The sequence below is a fragment of the Sinohyriopsis cumingii genome, unplaced genomic scaffold, assembly GCF_028554795.1.
Source record: "Sinohyriopsis cumingii isolate HCF-2022 unplaced genomic scaffold, ASM2855479v2 utg000622l, whole genome shotgun sequence".
Lineage (NCBI taxonomy): Eukaryota > Metazoa > Mollusca > Bivalvia > Unionida > Unionidae > Sinohyriopsis > Sinohyriopsis cumingii.
The window spans coordinates 4,155,859-4,174,292 of record NW_028315918.1 but is presented as its reverse complement, the minus strand read 5'-3'; the positions used below and the strand labels follow the sequence as shown (position 1 = coordinate 4,174,292).

Genomic DNA, 18,434 nt, shown 5'->3' with positions numbered 1-18,434 from the left:
CTTTTTGCTTTTCCAGGAGTGCAAACGACTGATGGGACTGAATGTGGATTTTGTGGTCCAGGAAATGGAGAAGACTGGGATAATGTAGTTTTGTTCTTAACTGCACAAGTCCTTTTATGCTGTTATTTATACCAAATATTGGTTTCTCCCAATACATTGAAAACATGGTGAAAGAATATAGATTCATTATAGAAACATTGCGTTAGAATCATCTTCAGCTTTATCCTGTCGTTGAAATCTTGATTTTTTTTAAGGGGGGGGGGAGCATTTTGATAAAGATTTAAGCTTTCTTTCCCCTGTTTTGGACAAATGTCAGACTTATCCTAATGTATGCAAACTTTCTGTATGTTGTTAAATTTACCAAATTGTTTTGATCTAATCAGACGAAGACTTAAATCTGGACCATAAAAGCCAGGGACATCAGTGTCACATTCCTAACCAAATTCTTTTTGATCACCTTTTGCTAGATTTTTGATTTCCATGGTCATATGCCACTGTCACAGATTTCTTTCTTATGTCAAGTACCACTGTCACAGATTGCTTTCCTAGGCCAAGTACCACTGTCACAGATTGCTTTTCTACACCAAGTACCACTTTCACAGATTGCTTTCCTGTGCCATGTACCACTGTCACAGATTGCTTTCCTAGGCCAGGTACCAATGTCACAGATTGCTTTTCTACACCAAGTACCACTGTCACAGATTGCTTTCCTATGCTAAGTACCACTGTTACATATTGCTTTCCTACACCAAGTACCACTGTCACATATTGCTTTCCTAGGCCAGGTACCAATGTCACAGATTGCTTTTCTACACCAAGTACCAGTCACAGATTGCTTTCCTACACCAAGTACCACTGTCACAGATTGCTTTTCTACACCAAGTACCACTGTCACAGATTGCTTTCCTATGCTAAGTACCACTGTCACAGATTGCTTTCCTATGCCAACTACCACTGTCACAGATTGCTTTCCTACACCAAGTACTACTGTCACAGATCACTTTCCTTTGCCATTGATTGACTTGAATTGTTATGGTGGGCAGAGGAGTTGGGCAATATTTTATTTATATAACAAGATGCAATTTTACATTTATCTAAAGAAGTTTTCTGGATTTAGATAATTATTGATATATTATTTTATGCATAATTTCACAAATGTTATTTAATTTTACATTATTTAATGAATAATATATTGAGTAACAATATTATAAACATATTTAAGGATATTTTAACATTTTAAATAATTTTAATCTAAATTTTCACTCGCCACAGAAGAGTTTAAGATAATTTTCCATGTAACTTTTGCCTTTTAGAAATTCTAAACACTCCAGACAAATTATACATGAAAGAAATTTTATCATATTTCAACAATTTGCCCAATTCCTTTGGATTGTCTTTGCATAGTTAGATAAGGAATATGATGTATTGTTTTTACAACTAAAGTACTTCCTCTTATTTAGATTTTTTCCAGATTTAAACATATATACTAGGAGGTTGATAACAAAAGATAATTTCGCTTAATATACACAGGTTTCCATGGTTATTATACAGTTTTATTTGACAAATGCCATCCAAATTGTCAATTGGCCAGTTTGATTTGCAATTTTGGAAAATGGAGCATCTTCTGATTGTTTGATTTGAAGTCATCTCTTATCAGGAGCTCTTTGGACTCTTCCAGGCACTCAGTGGAAGAGAATTGTAGAAAAATTTTAGAAATATGACATTCATGTACAGGCTAGCATAGATGGAACAGTTTGAAGGTCTCTCTCATTAGGCTAAAGGGCCTTTTAAAACACTTATGCATAGCAAGCCTTCCCCCACTAAATCTATCTGAAAACTCAGATAAAAAGTTGTTTTTGCCATCATTCTCCATCATGACGGACTGTCAGAGAAGCTGTGGCACTGGAGGCATGTGTTTTTTGGGTGTGTGGTTTGATTTTAAAATAACTATAACAATTTTCTAGTCATATTGCTACAATGTCTGAAGTGTGGCAGTTTATAGTGATGTCTAGCACTGGGGCATCATGTCCCACCCTGTCATATAATCCTGACACCAGACCAACCAGTCCTAATGCCATCCTCCTAATAGTAATACTGAGTGCCAAATGAGGGAGCTGCTGGTACATTTTTCATTTTTGTAAGTCTTTGGTATGACTTGGTCAGGGTTCGAACCTGTGACCTCCCGCATCTGAGGCAGATGCTCTAACCACTTAAGCCACCAGAGCGGTCTCTGGAGACTGGCACTGGAGTCTGCCATCATGTAATCATTCATGTGACCTTGTGATTTTTATCTATTTAGACATTGTGTTCTGCTTCTTTTCAGTCTTCTCTCCTGCAGAAGAAAGTATGTGCCCATATTTTAATAATTGGAAATATTTTCTTTGCATTTTTGCTGCTAATAATTAGTAACAAAACATCTACTTGTTTTGCGTAAAAATCAAATTATTCCTATTAAGTCAGTTCATGTTCATTGATTTTGTAGCTATCCTTTGAACAAACTTTAGTGTTTGTTCTCCTTATTGGGAGTATATATGGTAAGCTGAAATTGAACAAATTATAGGTAAATTTGCAAGTACTCTGATTTTCTTTATTCTCTTTTGCTATTAGTCTTTCTATATTCCTTGTCTGTCTGTTGCTTCTGATCTGTTTGTTATCTTATGATTAAGTAAATCATTTTCTATACCGCACTGGTGTCCTGGTTGTTAGATCATCGGCCTAGGATGTTTGATGTCTCGGGTTCAAACCCTGGTTGAGTCTTACCAAAGACTTATAAAAATGGTACTTAAGCTGCCTTGTTTGGCACTCATTAAGAGGTTAGTGTTAGGACTTCAGCCTGGTGTCAGGATAATATGACTGGGTGGGACATGATGCTACATATCTGCGGCATCGTGCCCCATTGTCATTTGTTAAGTTAAAAAGGTCAAAAAGTCAGTCACCAGAAGTATCTTAACATGACCTGCATTTACAGAATAATGATTGATTTACACATAGACTATCAGGGATTATATGTTGCCATTTCACTTTAATGGAGTCAAGTTTTATTCATTGTCAAGAGTCATGATTGTAGCAGAGAATGAAAGTCTTCAGAGGAGAAAAAATTCCATTCATGTAATTCAATATTTGTTATTAATACTGAGACCATTACACATTATATAAAAACCTACAGCAGCTGTTTTTTTCCCCTTTACTACATCATTGTTAGTCAAAAGTTTTGGATCCACTTTGTTCAGATTGATGTGGAAAAAAGGTGGCCCTGTTTATTACACAGACACAGTACAGTATATTGAGTATAGATATAGGTCTATATACACTTTGAAATGTCGGTATGCAACAGGCTTCTATATGCATGAAATAGACATTAGGTTAGTGTAGATGTTTTCATGATACCTTTTTCAGAACATATTTATTTAGTGCAATTATGTTTTTCTCCTATATTTTTTATAAAAACTTGTTGACATGTCATCCACCAGTAATGCCATATGAACATTATTTCTTTTTAAAAAAGGCAATACACTTCTTCACCAGCTGTTTTTTAATGTTATTTTTTGATCCAGTGACATTTCTGAGGCACACAAATTTCAGATGATGTGCCTTTCATGCAGTCATAAAGTTTACAACAGGTACTAAATTTTATTATATTTTCATTTGGTATTGAGTTAAAGCAATTCTCTTAATGACTTGTTTGTGCCTGGTACAATTATTGATGACAAGAAAGTATCAGGATCTATGTTGTTTGCAGATGGACTCGATATATTATCAAATGTACATGGTATTATCATTTCATTTATTTTCCTGGTATCAGTTTACCAATCATAATACTTTAGGATAGCTAATACTACCTTGCAAATACAGCCCTCCCAGGCTAAAAACGTTTAGCTAAAAGCAATAAGTTAGGTTTGCAGTCAGGCAGAGTGATCTCCCCTTGGCACAGTGATTGGTGTCATACCCTGTGAAATCGTCAGTTACTACTTCCGCTTGAGGCCTCGCAAAATCCATACAAGCAATTTGGAATTTTTCTACCTCAAACAGGGTAGAAGGAGTGTCCTTTGAAGGGAAGTTCTATCTATAAATTTTCAACTTTTCTGTTCTTCCTTTCACTGATGACAAAGTTTCCTAATTTTTTATGTTTCACTTTGCTGGCTTGACACAATAGGATGCCTTTGGTACATACCTGCACAGGTCGTAAAGACGTCCCCTCACATTGCTATAAGATGTCTGGAGCGTGATATAAAAAACTCTTTTGATATTGCTGTACAAGTTTTGCCCAAGTCAGGATACATACAGTTTCTGTATTATTTTCTCTTAGTGTTTAATGCATAGTTGTATACGTGACGCTTTACTTATTTTACCTTTATGTTATATTATTTTATATTATATTATTGGGCCATTTTCTTACAAGCAATGGTCTGATAAGGGATATTATAGCACCAACTTTGTTAAGTATTAATAAAGATATTTCAGTTCTCTTTTATGTGCAGGTTTTGTGTATAATGCAGAAAACCTTTTATATATTACTGTTACAGTATATCTTCAGCTCTGGTCAGATAAATACAAGTAAGTTTTCTATTCATGGTTTACACAGTAACATCCAGTTTATACCTGTTACTCTAAGTGATGCTTCTGTGATTATATCTGCATTTTATGAGTACTTGGTCTTTCTATGGGTAAGATGTTATCAGACTTGATTATTTGCTTTCAAGTTCATTAAATGTAATTACTATAAGTGACACTCGAGTGATTCTACCTGTACAAGCAGTCAATTCACCTGCCTACAGGCATTTTTTTTATTAAAATTGATTATTTAGTGTCCACTTTCTGTATATTCATGCTGATGCTCATATTCTCTACCTGTACAGGTCAGGTGTGCACCTTTGCAGGTATTTATCATGGTGGATAACTCTGCATAGATTCTCACAAGTTCAAAAAGCAGGACACTCACTACACAAAATGTATATAGGATCTGCTGTATTTTGTCTTGTGGATTCAGACCATGGGTAAGACTACTCTGACATCCACTCAAGTTTTTTTTTGACTTCTGTCCTCCTTTCTCTACATCACTTGCCAGGTCTACAGTTCTGACATTAGTTGAAAATTGTCTATGGGACATTCTTCTTTCAGATGCTTCCACAATTTGAAAAGTTACACTTTGGGATTGAGTACATCACCTTTTACAAGTTCCAAGCATCTATGAACGTATTTTATTACAGTTCCTTCTCTATTTTCCATTTGGATAAATATGAGTTGATTCACAACATCGTGACTGTGGGATCAACCAAGCATCTAATATTTATGATGATCCTCAATAGGTTGAATACAGCCTAAATTCTCCAACCCCAACTCTTGCCAGAAAAAGTGGGAGCTTATTCATAGGATGGTCCACTTCATAACATTGAGGCACAAAATGCTAAAGCCATAATACCAACTATGAACTTAAAATGGGAGGAAAAAGCGGCAATGCTCACTACCTCTACCTTACATACCAATCATTGCCCAAGATAGGCTCACAACCTTCATTATCTATTCTCCTGTTTAATGATCAGGTTGACTGATATTAGCAGCATGCCACTATCCCTCTCAGTCTCAGCAACTGTGGAGGGATTTGCATAGCAACCAACAAGGGTCACATGGAGTGCATGTCACTGGAAAATAATCCTACAACTCCTGAACTTAGTGTAAGTCAGAGGGAGGTTGATTGTTTACACCAGCATTCCATGAGACCATCCCTATCTCGAATGGCAAACATACATGCCCCCATCCCACCCTTACCAAAGATCCTGGAAGAGAGAAGACTCCAATCTTTCATGGCTCAGTGGGGGAAGATTTACCTAGATGACGTGGGAACCCAATAATAGTTTTCATGGTATCACTATCAGCACCTTTAGCCAGAGTTCTTCAGCTACACTGCAACATTTGGTCCTCAACATAACGCATTCTGTCAACAATGTGATGCTCTTGGGTTTGTGATGGAATCCAGCAAGGTTCCTAACACCATGCATAGTGGAGATTATGCAATCAGTATGGACTTGCAAGAGGCATGATTTCATGCTCCCCACTCAAACAGCTTCCAGAAGATACATGATTTGCCTACAACAGGCAGCAGATGAGTTATATTTTGGAGCAAGACATGATTTCACTTGTTACATTCCTTTCATTCTCAAGAACATCTCCAACTCATGCAATGGTAGCTATCCATATTCTAGTGTTTTCCTTTGCAGGTCGAGTATTGCTCAATCTGGCAAAGGATGTCTTAGTCCTTGGTCACTTTATTGTGCTCCTATTGAACAATGATTACATGGTCCAAGTGGAGACTGAACCTGTGATGATTAGGCCAACTCTCACTAACTGCAACAATGCAAGGTTTCATCTCGAATTCAGGGAAATCACTTTGGATTTGCATTTGTGATACCTCTGCAAACACAGCCTCCATCAATCACGATTGCTATGGATGCGAACACAGAGGGCTAGGGGAGCAAGTCTCCTACCATTTTGGACTACCGTAGGAGCATATCCCCCTCAGGATCATTATTTATATGTCAACATCATCAAGATGGAAACTGTTTTGAAAGCTTTTCAATGGTGGCTGGAGAACCTATACAGGAATTGAGTTCTCTTTCTGTCCGATAACTTCACTGTGTGACTCATCTCAAACAGCAAAACATAAAAGGTACCTAGACCTTTGTGATCTTGTATTTGATTTTCTAAATTGCTCTACTGAATGACAATCAATGGTTAGGTTTGACATTTCCTCGGCTGGCTAATGTATTGGCAGACTCATTGTTTGCAAGAAAAAATTAATAGAAATGGAATGATCTCTTCATTTCTCAATTTTCACTCATAATGTGGTTGATGGGATCAGTCTATGATGGACCTATTGGTAACAAGGTGGAATACCAAAACCAACCTTTGTTTCACCAATCCTAGTCCCAGAAGGCCTGAATAATCGATGCTTTTTCTGTAGATTGGAATAGATGAATATATACAGTTCTCCAACAACTCAGTTCTTCAAGGTGATACAGGAATCAACAAATCTGAGTGTCTCCTCAACCTGAGTAATACACTCAGATGGGAAATATTGGACTTATCAATCTCAAATCGCCAGAAATTTAGATATGCCCTCATCTGAATTAAGCAACCATCATGGCCTGTGTTTCAACCCAACCCAGAGTTACTGAACCTGCACATTGGGACCTTATTAAATACACCATTGAGAACAAACAGTTCTTACAGGTGGTGAGAACTGTTTGTTCTCAAAGGCATATTCAAGTGAGATGGCCATCCACCTTAGAGATGTACAAAAGCAATGGAATATGATCTCGGCAGAACACACAAGAGCACTTTATAGCAATGTAGGCATCCATACCTCAGTAGCTAACTTTCTGTGTGTCTTTTGAACAAAAAACAGCACCAATTGCAATTAAACCGGCTGTTCCATGATCACTGGCATACTGTCTATAATGAAAGAGAAGATATCTGACAAACCAAAGACCTATATGATCTTCCATTGCCCAAATGGAAGTTGTCATGGGTATTAACCTGGCAGAACAAGACACCATTTCAACTGCTCTTAAGGCCTTAATTAGTTCACCTATTATGTAGGCCATGCCTCCTCACTACCTTGGCAGTCGGCCAGAAAAATGAGCAATACATTTCTTATTGGGGTGGACCCATCTATATGCATTTCCGACCAGATGTATTGTGCCTCATTTTACCTTCAGGAGGGAAGGATGATATATCAAGATAGACATTTTTATCCTGAAAAGAGTAGGCTATCTGCCCCACATACCAGACTACAACCACACCAATGAATTTACTTTGCATATTGGCTAACAAAGTTAGGGAAGACACCACAATCATTGCATATGAGTGAAACTTCTCAAACTGTAATTATCCATGCCATGGGATGGAGATTAGAGTACACTTCTTCAGTTCTTATCAGAGATCTTGCATCCTAAAAGGCTCAAGTTGATTTTTTGAAATCTTTACCCATGGTTCAAAAGGTTACACTTACTGATCATTCATCAGCTTTATACAAGTCATGTTTTCCAATGGATTGTTGGAAGGAAAAGTAATTCTATTTTGAACACACTTTCCAACAGATGGAGTTTTTTCCAATTGGGTTATCTGGAAGCTGTCTCACATACATTAGGGGACTGAAGATGATCTCTCAGGGATAAGGAGATGCATCACCTTTCATCTGTTGTCTGCTGTCTTAAAGTATTATGATTGAGCAATGTTTTTGAAGAAGAAAACAGTTTATTTATATATTTATATATATATATATATATAGTAAAATATGTTTCTTTGATTATACTTACCTAATCATAATACACATACACAATCCCAATCTTCCCAATCCCTGTGCCAAGGGGAGGTCACTCTGCACGACTGCCACCAACATGGGCAGGAAACATTTAGCTTTTAGCTGAAAGATTTTAGCCAGGGAGGGCTGGATTTGCAAGTTAGTAGTGGATTTCCGAAGGTATTATGATTGGGCAAGTATTATCACAGAAACATTTAACTATAAAAAATTACTTATTTTTGTTGTACTGTTAATTCCTAACAAACTGTATAGACACAGATCTGCCTGCGTATTATGCGATGGCAGATCTGGACCATACAATTTGCAGTCAGACTCAACTTGTGAGTATATACAGAATGTAGTTGAGACTTCAGCTGCCATGGACATGCTTTTTCACAATATGCTAGGTTCTTGTTCACCAATTTATAACATTTAGAAGTCATGTATTACCAGAAACGCTGAGGACATTCATTTTTCTGATTATTTACATTGATATTATTGAAATGTTAAAATATTATGAAAATTATATCTTTGTATGGATGTTTGCTCTGAAAATATTAACAAATTTCTTTTCTTGCTTTAATCGGATTGGACATTTTACCCAAATATTATCCAAAAACATACTCAAGACCTGTTATAATACCTAAACATATCCAAGCATTACAAAATGCAATACTGTTATTATGCCTAAATATATCCAAGCACTACAAAATGCAGTACTGTTATAATACCTAAATATATCTAAGCACTACAAAATGCAGTACTGTTATTATACCTAAATATATCCAACCTCTACAAAATGCGGTACTGTATTATGCCTAAATATATCCAAGCACTACAAAATGCAGTACTGTTATAATACCTAAATATATCCAAGCACCACAAAAACAGTACTTTTATGATGCCTAAATATATCCAAGCACTACAAATTCAGTACTGTTATGATACCTTAATATATCCATGCACTACAAAATGCAGTACTGTTATTATGCCTAAATATATCCAAGCACTACAAAATGCAGTACTGTTATAATACCTAAATATATCCAAGCACCACAAAAACAGTACTTTTATGATGCCTAAATATATCCAACCTCTACAAAATGCGGTACTGTATTATGCCTAAATATATCCAAGCACTACAAATTCAGTACTGTTATTATGTCTAAATATATCCAAGCACTACAAATTCAGTACTGTTATTATGCCTAAATATATCCAACCACTACAAAATGCAGCACTGTTATAATACCTAAATATATCCAAGCACTACAAAATACAGTACTGTTATAATACCTAAATATATCCAAGCACTACAAAATGCAGTACTGTTATTATGCCCAAATATATCCAAGCACTACAAAATGCAGTACTGTTATAATACCTAAATATATTCAAGCACTACAAAATGAAGTACTGTTATAATACCTAAATAAATCCAGGCACTACAAATTCAGTACTGTTATTATGCCTAAATATATCCAAGCACTACAAAATGCAGCACTGTTAGAATACCTAAATATATCCAGGCACTACAAATTCAGTACTGTTATTATGCCTAAATATATCCAACCACTACAAAATGCAGCACTGTTAGAATACCTAAATATATCCAAGCACTACAAAATACAGTACTGTTATAATACCTAAATATATCCAAGCACTACAAAATACAGTACTGTTATAATACCTAAATATATCCAAGCACTACAAAATACAGCACTGTTAGAATACCTAAATATATCCAAGCACTACAAAATCAAGTACTATAACAACAGAATGAACTTTTAATGGCTCAACTCATTGTCAGTAGAATGTCCATTTACATTTGGCTATCCAAAGAGAGATAAACCCAGTACAAAATGAATTCCCTGATATAGACACCCAAATATCATGCAGTCTTGAATATGGTTATATTTTTTTTAATAATTGTATAGTAAATAATTCAATTATTTTTATTGATTTTGAAAAAATAATTATTTGTTAAGCAGATAAGTTAATCATTTGCCAACTTTTGCACTTTTTTGTAATTCATATTGCATAAAACGACTCAGAAATATACTCAGATACAATGGTTTGAATTATTAAGCTAACTCATTTTGCATATTTGTTTTTATTCATTAATATGTGAATTTATTTTCATGCTTTGTTACTTAAGATTGTTATGCATTTTGATATTTGTCAGTCATTTACATTTATTATGTAAAAGAGAATTCCTGTATAATTTGTATTATATTTTGTTTGGTTCATGTGAGTATGTTGCAGCTGTTGTATTTCTTGAAGTTAAGGAGTACTTCTTTATTGGAGCTGTGCAACTTAATACATTATATTAGCAAATATATATTATATTAGCAAAATATAAAGAGAACAGTATGCCAACAATATCCATGGGATTTAATTCATAGTTTCAGAATAGATAAAGGCTTACTATAATAGGAACTGCTCCATTGGCCTAGTGGTTAGAGTGTCCGCCTCAGATGCAGAAGGTCATGGGCTCGATCCCCAGCCGAGTCATACAAAAGACTTGCAAAAAATGGTACTGACAGCTGCCTCGCTTGGTGCTCAGCATTAAGAGGTTAGTGTTAGGACTGGTCGGCCTGGTGTCAGGATAATGTGACTGGTTGGGACATCATGCTACATGTTTGCGGCATGATGCCCCAGTGCTAGACATCACTATAAACTGTCACACTGCAGACATCATAGCAATATGACTGAAAAATTGTCAAAGCTAAAACTCCAAATCACACACACACACACTATAATAGGAGAATGGTGTACCAATAATGACAATGGAAAAAGAACAGTTTACACAACAAGTTTACTGTAACAGGAGAATGGTATAAATGCAGTGACAATGAAAAGAGAATAGTGTGCAGAAAAGAATGAACAAATTAGATAGCCCAGAGATAGTTCTTGATTGAGCCCCTTGCATATTCTAAGTGAGTTGCCCATTAGATAAGTTACCCATTAGTTAAGTAAGTTGCCCATTAGATAAGTAAGTTGCCCATTAGATAAGTTGACCATTATCTAAGTGAGTTGCCCATTAGATAAGTTGACCATTATCTAAGTGAGTTGCCCATTAGATAAGTTGACCATTATCTAAGTGAGTTGCCCATTAGATAAGTAAGTTGCTCATTAGATAAGTGAGTTGCCCATTAGATAGATAGTCTTCTTCATCCCATCCAGGATGTAAGGCTGCAACTATCTTCCACCATCTAGGTCAGTCTTGAGCAATGGCTTGTGCTTTGCCCCAGTAAAGTTTCATCTCTTCCAGCTCAGTCATCACTGTCCTGAGCATAGCCAAGTATTGTACTCCTGTCTGGGCTTGATCATCCCATGCTAAGCTAATTGACATCCAACTCAACATAACAATGCACATAATCTCTGGAACACTACATTCTACTCCATTACCATGGCTGCTAGTTCTCAGCAACATTCCTCCTCCACATCGCCATTGCCAGGAAGCAACCACAAAAATGCTGGCTAAGGTTTATACCAGTGAGAAACTTCCACTGTACATGGACATCACTTCACCTCCAGCATTCCACTTGGCTCTGAGACATCCAATCTGATTAGGTCCATTGCTGAGTGGTAATGGTTGTTAACCATTCTTTGTAGCTGAGCCATCTGTCTGCCCTCCTGGCTTCATCCTTCCACAACATCTTTGGAACATGCAGAACAATCTCTGAACAAGACAGGGTCGTTGTACAGTCAACCTTGTCCAATGGGGCCTGGTTACTGACTCTTCCAGTAGCTGTAGAGCGCTTGATCTCCAGGGATATGTTGTTCCATCTCATCTTTTCATATAGATTCACAAAGGAGATCTTGTTTGGTCAATAGGTGTTGCAGATTTTATGGAATCAGCTATTGTGAAATGAATTTATTCTGCTCCTGTATGTCTTCACTACTCTCCAACACCTGGAGCCAAACAACAGTACTGACTTCATGTTGTTGTTGTTAAAGGAGACCAGAAACCAATGGAAATATAGAATAATAATAAAAGTACTATAGCAGAAAACCTTATTCTGAAGTATCATCTGCGACCGTAATGCCAATATTTAAATATTGGCCTATCTTCTAGGAGCTGAATTTCCGTGACCTCGTATGCAAAATTTCCGCGCCTATTCGGTTACTTTCGGGATGTGACGTCACAGTAGCGACTCCAGCAGCCCAAGTGGGAGTTGGCAGAGTAAAAGACAATACCGTTTTGCGTTGCTTACGGGTGTAATAGAACATTAAGAAAAGCCTGTTAACATTTAAAAAAAAAAAATCTTTTCCGAAAGATAAAGGCATAATGAAAGAATGGGTACATTATTACAAACGAGTCGATTTCAAAGCAACACCATACAGCACTATGTGCTTGTTACATTTCTCAAAGGAATGTTACGAGAGGGATCATGAAAAAATAGCAGCTCAAAGATACGCAAATGCTAGGCATAGACTAAAAGTTGGCGCTGTTCCAGACATACCTTTGGACATTTTAAATCCTGGGAAAAGTGTTAAATGTGTGAGTTACGAAAACAGGCAGAAGGACGACTAAGTGACCATAAAATGCAAACAATCAATCCACACATCTTTTATCTAAAAACAGCAGTGCTTAAAACAAATCTGATAGCCCGACACCCTGGGCCCCTTCTGGTTTTAGTTCCGGCCCATCCTGTATTCAAAGTGAGGTGCCCGTTAGGCTTGTCGAAACAAAAATTGTTTGCCTGAGGAAACTTTGATTGCGCTGGTGAAATGGGTAAATGTATTTTCAAGATGTTGACATACATGCCTTAACACGGCACAATCTAAATCAAATCACCACTGTCCTAGGTGAAATTTAGATTTGATTTTAATCAAATGGAAACTTTTCTAAAAATAAGATTCTAAACCTGTCGTGTTTCGAGAAAACACAATTTTCAGTAATCTTATAAAAATTAAAAAAATAAAAAAAATGCAGTGTATACATGTAGTATGCATAAACGGTAATCTGTTATAATTGGAACTGATATAAAACTATTCCTTGGGAAGTTTAAAAAGCAGCGATTAAAAAAAAAGAGGTCAAAGTTTCACATTAACTGTCTGACAATAGAACGGGGGGGGGACTATTACCCCCTCCCCCTTGCCCCAATGTGCGACCGCCCATTTGACGTGCCTTTTCTCCCTGTGATACGCCTTATTATTCCCCCATGACAAGCCCCTTTTGCATATTCTGGTCAGTTCTGGCTAAATTGCAAAATAGCTAAAGTTTTGATTTAAGTACGCAAACGATAAAGCCGGTGTGACTAATGAACATAATCCTTATCCTTGCATTGATCTTGTGAAAAAGACTGCCCTTCGGACATACTTCAAAGAAACCATGTTCGACAGTGTGTGTATGCGTAAGCACCAGCACTTGATTACCAAATAAACGATGCCTATTTTGTTGTTACTTACGATGCCATTGACTTAATTTTAACAGTTCAAATCTGCAGTCACAAGTTACCGTACTTGTGGCAACTGTTTTTCTCACGTTTTATGCCCCACCTTATTTCCTTAGGTATAAGTCTTAATGCATGTAACACTGTTTGCTGAATAAAATATTTATTCAGAATTAGTTCTTTAGGGCCACATATACTGCATGGTATATTTTGTTTTATTCCTTGTAATTTAATCATGATAATTAAACTTTTCATATACGGTGGAGGAATGTCAGGTGTTAACTGGCCGAGTTTCTTTGGTGGAAATGGAGATGCGATTTTGTTTGCAGAGAAAATTTCAAAGTGATCATTCATTTAAGCTAATTGGTGACAATTTTATTCTTTTAATATTTTTTAATACTATAGTACTGTTGTAGTTGTTTAAAAAAATCTGAAATTTACTTGAATAATGTTTAATCTTCACGTTCTATTTACTGAAGAAGAAAAAAAAGAAAAAAAAAACTGTTGTATGATATTAATTACTTCGTCTAGTGCCGGTTTAGACGCGTGTGCGTGTGGTTTGAATTTTTAACGTAGCTTAAACAATTTTTCAGTCATATCGCTACGATGTCTGCAGTGTGGCAGTTTAGACTGTGGATTGCATACGTTATATTTAAAACTGGTTTGGGGTTGTTTTTTTCTTCTGACAAATGAAAATTGACAGACATAATGTAATAATCGGGACTTCGCTGCGCAAAATTGTGAGATATAACGAGATCGGGAGGTAGAAGAGGAAATACCCCCAAAATCGGGAGGTTTTTCTCCCGGCTTGAGAGTTGACAGGTATGAACCGTCCGGGCTTGTGGAATTTCATTCAGGACTTTAGTTTATTTAAGTCACCAGCCCGGGGCCGGTGCCTAACAAATTTCTTTTAGCACTTATAAGTACAGTACATAAACTATTATATCAGATTGCAGATTCAACTGTTGAATGTGCAACCCAAATGAGGTCTCCTGTCTGCCTCGCTCGCCAATGTTTATGTTTGTATTCGAGGACTAGCTAGTATAGCGTCACGGTACCACGTGATCTGTCGTCTTATCAAAACTCGGAAAAACTCGGCAATTTACGGAATCGTGGTATCTTCCACGCAATATAATCACTACCCGCTTACGATATTTAATTTATAAACATTGCAGTCGAATTAAAATCTGTAGAGAATTACATACGTAAAAGGAAAATTTTGATTTCTAGTCTCCTTTAAGTCTGATCTTTGTCTTGAGGCTATATTGTTTTGATTTCCATATCAGACAGTGTCTGCTGAAAGCACCTCAGGCTTTATTTAACCTGGCCTTGTTATCCTTTTTGGCACCATTGTCATTGCTAATAAGGCTACCCAGGTAAGTGAAGTCCTCTACAGACTCGAGCACCTCTCCATCAATGGTAATTGGAGGAGTAGCTGTGGAATTTGTGTACATCACTTTGGTTTACTTTGTACTGACATGCATGCCAGTCTGTTTATCATACTGGCCAAGTTTGCCAGATTTCTCTTAAAAATGCCTCGATGAAATGACAGCCAGATAATCAGGAAAATCCAGATCGTCAAGGTGTGAGAACAGTGTACACTGTATCCCTCTGGCATGGTCATTTGTTGTTATCCAGTCAGTGGTGATGAGGAACAGAATGGAAGAGAGGATGCAACCTTTCCTAACACCAGACTTCACTTTAAATTGGCTTGTGATAAAGTGTTATATGATTTGCCTGAACAAAATCTTATCTTCAGCATGGCAACAAAATGTGGCATTTTCATTTTTAAGTTCTTGAACGACATTGGTAAATTATTAATATTCAGCTCTCTGATGGGGCTCCATTTGGAGGCTTTCCCCCATCTTAATAAGCTCTGCTAAATCAATCATATGTGCAAGGTTGACAACATTGAGAAGCAAGAGTGGACTTCCAATGATCTAGAACAGTCTTATTTTGTCATCTATGGACATGGCACTTTTGAATAAAGAAAGCAATGTTTTATAAAGTACATTTAATTTTGTACAGCTAAAACAGTAAATGTCCTAATGGAAATCCAAATCTGCATTGATGAAGAAAGTACAGTATTGTCGACACACCATAGACTGTTACCTAATGGATTTCCGGGTGATAAAGGTTACCCATGTTGATGACAGAAGCTTTTTAATGTCTTTAAATTTTTTATGAGGAAATTATCCTTAGCACACATTATTCATTTCCAAGAACTGTTCATGAACTGCAGGTAGGAGGTAATGAAGTTCCCAGGTTTTGACAGGTAATGATGAATAATGACTTCACCCTTTATTTATTTTTAAACGATTTGTCAAGTCAAAAACGAGAATTCTCAGTGTTCAATTGCAGATGGTCACTTCTGGGATGAGTGTCCATGTTACTTCCATGTACTTTCTAAATTTTTCTTCTTGACTCTTTAAACATTAGTCATTGTTTCAGACTAGGGTGGTTGATTTGATAAACATAACGTTGTTCTCTGGTCAAGAATGTGATTCTGTTAGACAAGTGTTGAGCAAAACAGTACACTAAGCGTTATTCTTGTTCTAGCCAGCTTGAAATAATTACTGTTCTTTTTCTTCCTCTCCACTTAGACTTGGAGTCCATGACTGCTGTCCTTCCTGTCCCAGATAGAAAAGTTCATCCTCTTTGCCTATGTCCATGGTTCATGTTCCTTGTTTTTAATCATCTACAGTCACTTCTCTCAGGCTGTTGACTTCACTGATATGATCAGATTCTGTATATATAATATTGTTTACTAGGGTAACTGTAAACTTAAGTTCCACATTGAGTTTGCCAGATTTTATAGGGTGGCAATGTCTCTTGTCACTTTTCTTGCTCAGGAGTCAAATAAGAGTCCCACAAACAATACCCTCCTGCATAATTGTGGTACAAAATGCCCATGGGTAATGTTGGTACATAATTGACATGTGGGTTCAAGGAGTCAGATAACATTGTGAGTAATTGTGTTTTCCACTTTTGGTGAGACTTCTACATGTCGAACATAGAGTCTGGCTTCTTCAATGTTTCTTTTGTACTTTTTGCATTTGTCATCATATGGAATATGGAGCTACCTTGATTCAGTCTTAGATGTATGTCCACACTTTCGACAAGTATATGCCTTGCAAGCATATGTCCATGTGTAACGCTCCATAATTTCTAAACTATGTCCTAGTCTGATTTTCTTTAAGTAATCGTGAAGTCCTTCCTTGTGAGGGTTGTCATCTGTTAACTCTATCTCAATGAAGGCATCCAAGGGGTCAGGCTTCCACATCACTGATGAACTGAGGTGTTTGTGTACCCTTGGAGTGGCACACTAGTTTATGGCTCAGGTGTGGGTGCAATACTTATGGACCTATCCAAGGCCTTCAACAGTCTTCCACACAGCTTAATAAAAAATAAAAGCCAAAACACTGATATAAACTCAGTCAAACTAATTGAAACTATTTGTATAACCAGAAACAAAGTGCTAAACTGAGACATAAATTCCAAAGGTGCACTGCAAGGTTTGCAGCAAATGGTAAGCATACAAACTCCCAGAAATTCCAAGCTAAAATTATTGCATAAAACACACAAAAAGTAACCAGTGCCCCTATAGAAAACCATAAATTACCATGTCAGCACGCATTGAAACTCCTTGGAGTAGACATTGATTCCCAACTAAATTTTATCTGTCAAATAGCAGCAAGATAATTAAGGATTAAAAAAGTGACAAAGTTGACGTAATGAAAATGGTGGTATCTTTGTCGAAAGGTGAAATATTTTTTATTTACAAACCTTTGTTTAAAGCACAGTATGTTATCTGTTGTCTGTCAGTTCATACTAAATTATTAAATTTTATTCAAACTGTAAAAAGTCATGAAAACATGGCCCATGAAGTAACATTTGTTCTTATATTAATGTTTTGGTTGAACACCCAATTGAATTTATATAGGGGTGTCCTTTTCACCAAGGAGTTCTTTTCCTGGACTGCTGGATGATGACTTCAACCCTTTTGACAGCATTTATTCATTCTCTGTTCTACAGCAAATACAAGACAGTAAGAGACCATGAAAACCCTTTAGACCTCAAAGATACAACCAGAAAATAACATTAGAAAAGAAGATCTGTCTGAGATTTTTATGTTTTTCTTACTAAAGAAATTATGCACTGAGATTCTAGTGAATGTTCAAAGACAAAACTCATTCACATTGCCAAGCCTCCAATGCTGATGATGATGTTGATGATATCCAAGAATTCCAGTTGGTAGAATTTTATCTAGTGTCATTTTACACCACCTAAACTCATATAGAGTTTGAAATCAAAGACAAGCTGAAGATCGTATCAGTATGAACTACATTTACTTGAACCTAAAGTCCATGTCCTCATTGGTCATTACTCTTGATACTGGTGCAAGAGTTTAGTTTCTTAGATTGTATTTGCACATTTTGAAAGTGTCTAAATTAATCAAGTAATCAGGTATGCTTTTAATGAAGTATCTTGTGGACCTATTATTATCATTCTGATGGAATTCAGTAATGCTGACATGTTTGACTGGCTCTTGTTTTCGTGTCGCTGGGAAGTCAATGACATCCATGTTGTACAATTATAATAAATAATATGGATCTGTATTGTGTTCAATGTAGAGCATCCACCCCCACAAGTAGATTAATAACAACAATAACAAACAATAAAAAGCGTGCACTTGCAGGTAAATGTGTAAGATGTGTTACAAATAAATATAA

The 18,434-nt window shown here is 36.4% G+C and overlaps 1 protein-coding gene across 1 annotated transcript in view; it reads left to right on the top strand.

Annotated features, from left to right (window-relative positions):
- The window catches only part of LOC149773700 (kynurenine formamidase-like), an 84,376-nt gene extending 66,058 nt beyond the window's left edge, over nt 1-18,318 (top strand). Inside the window, exon 12 of the mRNA XM_089946172.1 lies at nt 17-18,318. Coding sequence (XP_089802298.1) covers nt 17-88 — 72 coding nt within the window. The 3' untranslated portion in view covers nt 89-18,318. The remainder of the gene's footprint in view (nt 1-16) is intronic.
- The last annotated feature ends 116 nt before the right edge of the window (nt 18,319-18,434 follow it).